Source organism: Fonticula alba, assembly GCF_000388065.1.
Source record: "Fonticula alba strain ATCC 38817 unplaced genomic scaffold supercont2.16, whole genome shotgun sequence".
In the NCBI taxonomy this organism is placed as follows: domain Eukaryota; order Rotosphaerida; family Fonticulaceae; genus Fonticula; species Fonticula alba.
Genome location: NW_009242986.1, coordinates 229,649 through 230,540, shown reverse-complemented (window position 1 = coordinate 230,540; position 892 = coordinate 229,649). Strand labels below are relative to the sequence as shown.

The following is an 892-nucleotide window of genomic DNA, read 5'->3' as shown; positions in this document are numbered from 1 at the left end:
CCCCCCCCTCGCCCCTCCCTCCCCAAAGCCATCCAACACACAATGCTCAAGGCAGCCCTCCTCCTGGCCATCCTGGCCATCCTCTCCGTCGCCGCCACCGCCGCCCCGATGGACCAGCTCCTCCTCGCCGAGGAGGAGCTCAGCGCCCTGGTCGACTCGGCCTCCCACCCCTGCATCCGGCCGCTGCAGGACTTCGCCCAGCAAATTTCCGGCAGCCGGCGCTGCGACCGCAGCGCCCTCAACTCGGCCGCCAGCTACGGCAAGTGCACGGTCGAGAAGGCCAACAAATTCGACGGCAAGACCATCAAGGATCTGACCACCGCCTTCGAGGACTGCTCCACCATGGTCACCAAGCACCGCGACTGGTGCCGCAAGCACGAGCCCGACTCCCAGGCCGCCAAGGCCGACCTCTCCAACTACAAGTGCCCCACTCGCTACCAGACCGAGTCCAAGAACAAGAGCTTCCCCAAGAAGGGCTGCGACAACATGGCCCTCGACAAGCTGGACGCCCGCTTCCGCAAGCACTGCATCCAGGGCGGCTTCGCCGGGGTGACCCTCGACTCGCTGTGCAACAAGAAGAAGTGCATCGACACCCTTGTGGCCATCCACGAGTGCACCATGGACCGCTACTCCTCCCCGCACTCGGTTTGCCAGCTCCTCCACAACACCTACTCCTTCGAGGTCTTCTGCCCGCAGGACACCGCCGGCCACAAGGCCTTCTCCAAGATCGACTGCGAGCCGCAGTACGCCTGGGACGAGGACAAGGACTTCGTCAAGATCGAGAAGTAGCCGGGCGTCCTGGCGCTGCTGGCCGCTGTGCTCCGAAAGGGAGACAAACAAAATACACCAATCCACACATATACACGCCTGCTGGCCGGTGTGCACACGCGCG

At 64.3% G+C, this 892-nt stretch overlaps 1 protein-coding gene across 1 annotated transcript; it reads left to right on the top strand.

Moving 5' to 3' along the window:
* Window positions 1-42: 42 nt before the first annotated feature.
* Window positions 43-892, top strand: H696_05990 (hypothetical protein; the record flags this gene model as incomplete). The annotated part of the gene is made up of 1 exon (XM_009499757.1): window positions 43-892. One exon carries the CDS (start codon window positions 43-45, stop codon window positions 787-789), a length of 747 nt encoding a protein of 248 aa, XP_009498032.1. The 3' UTR covers window positions 790-892.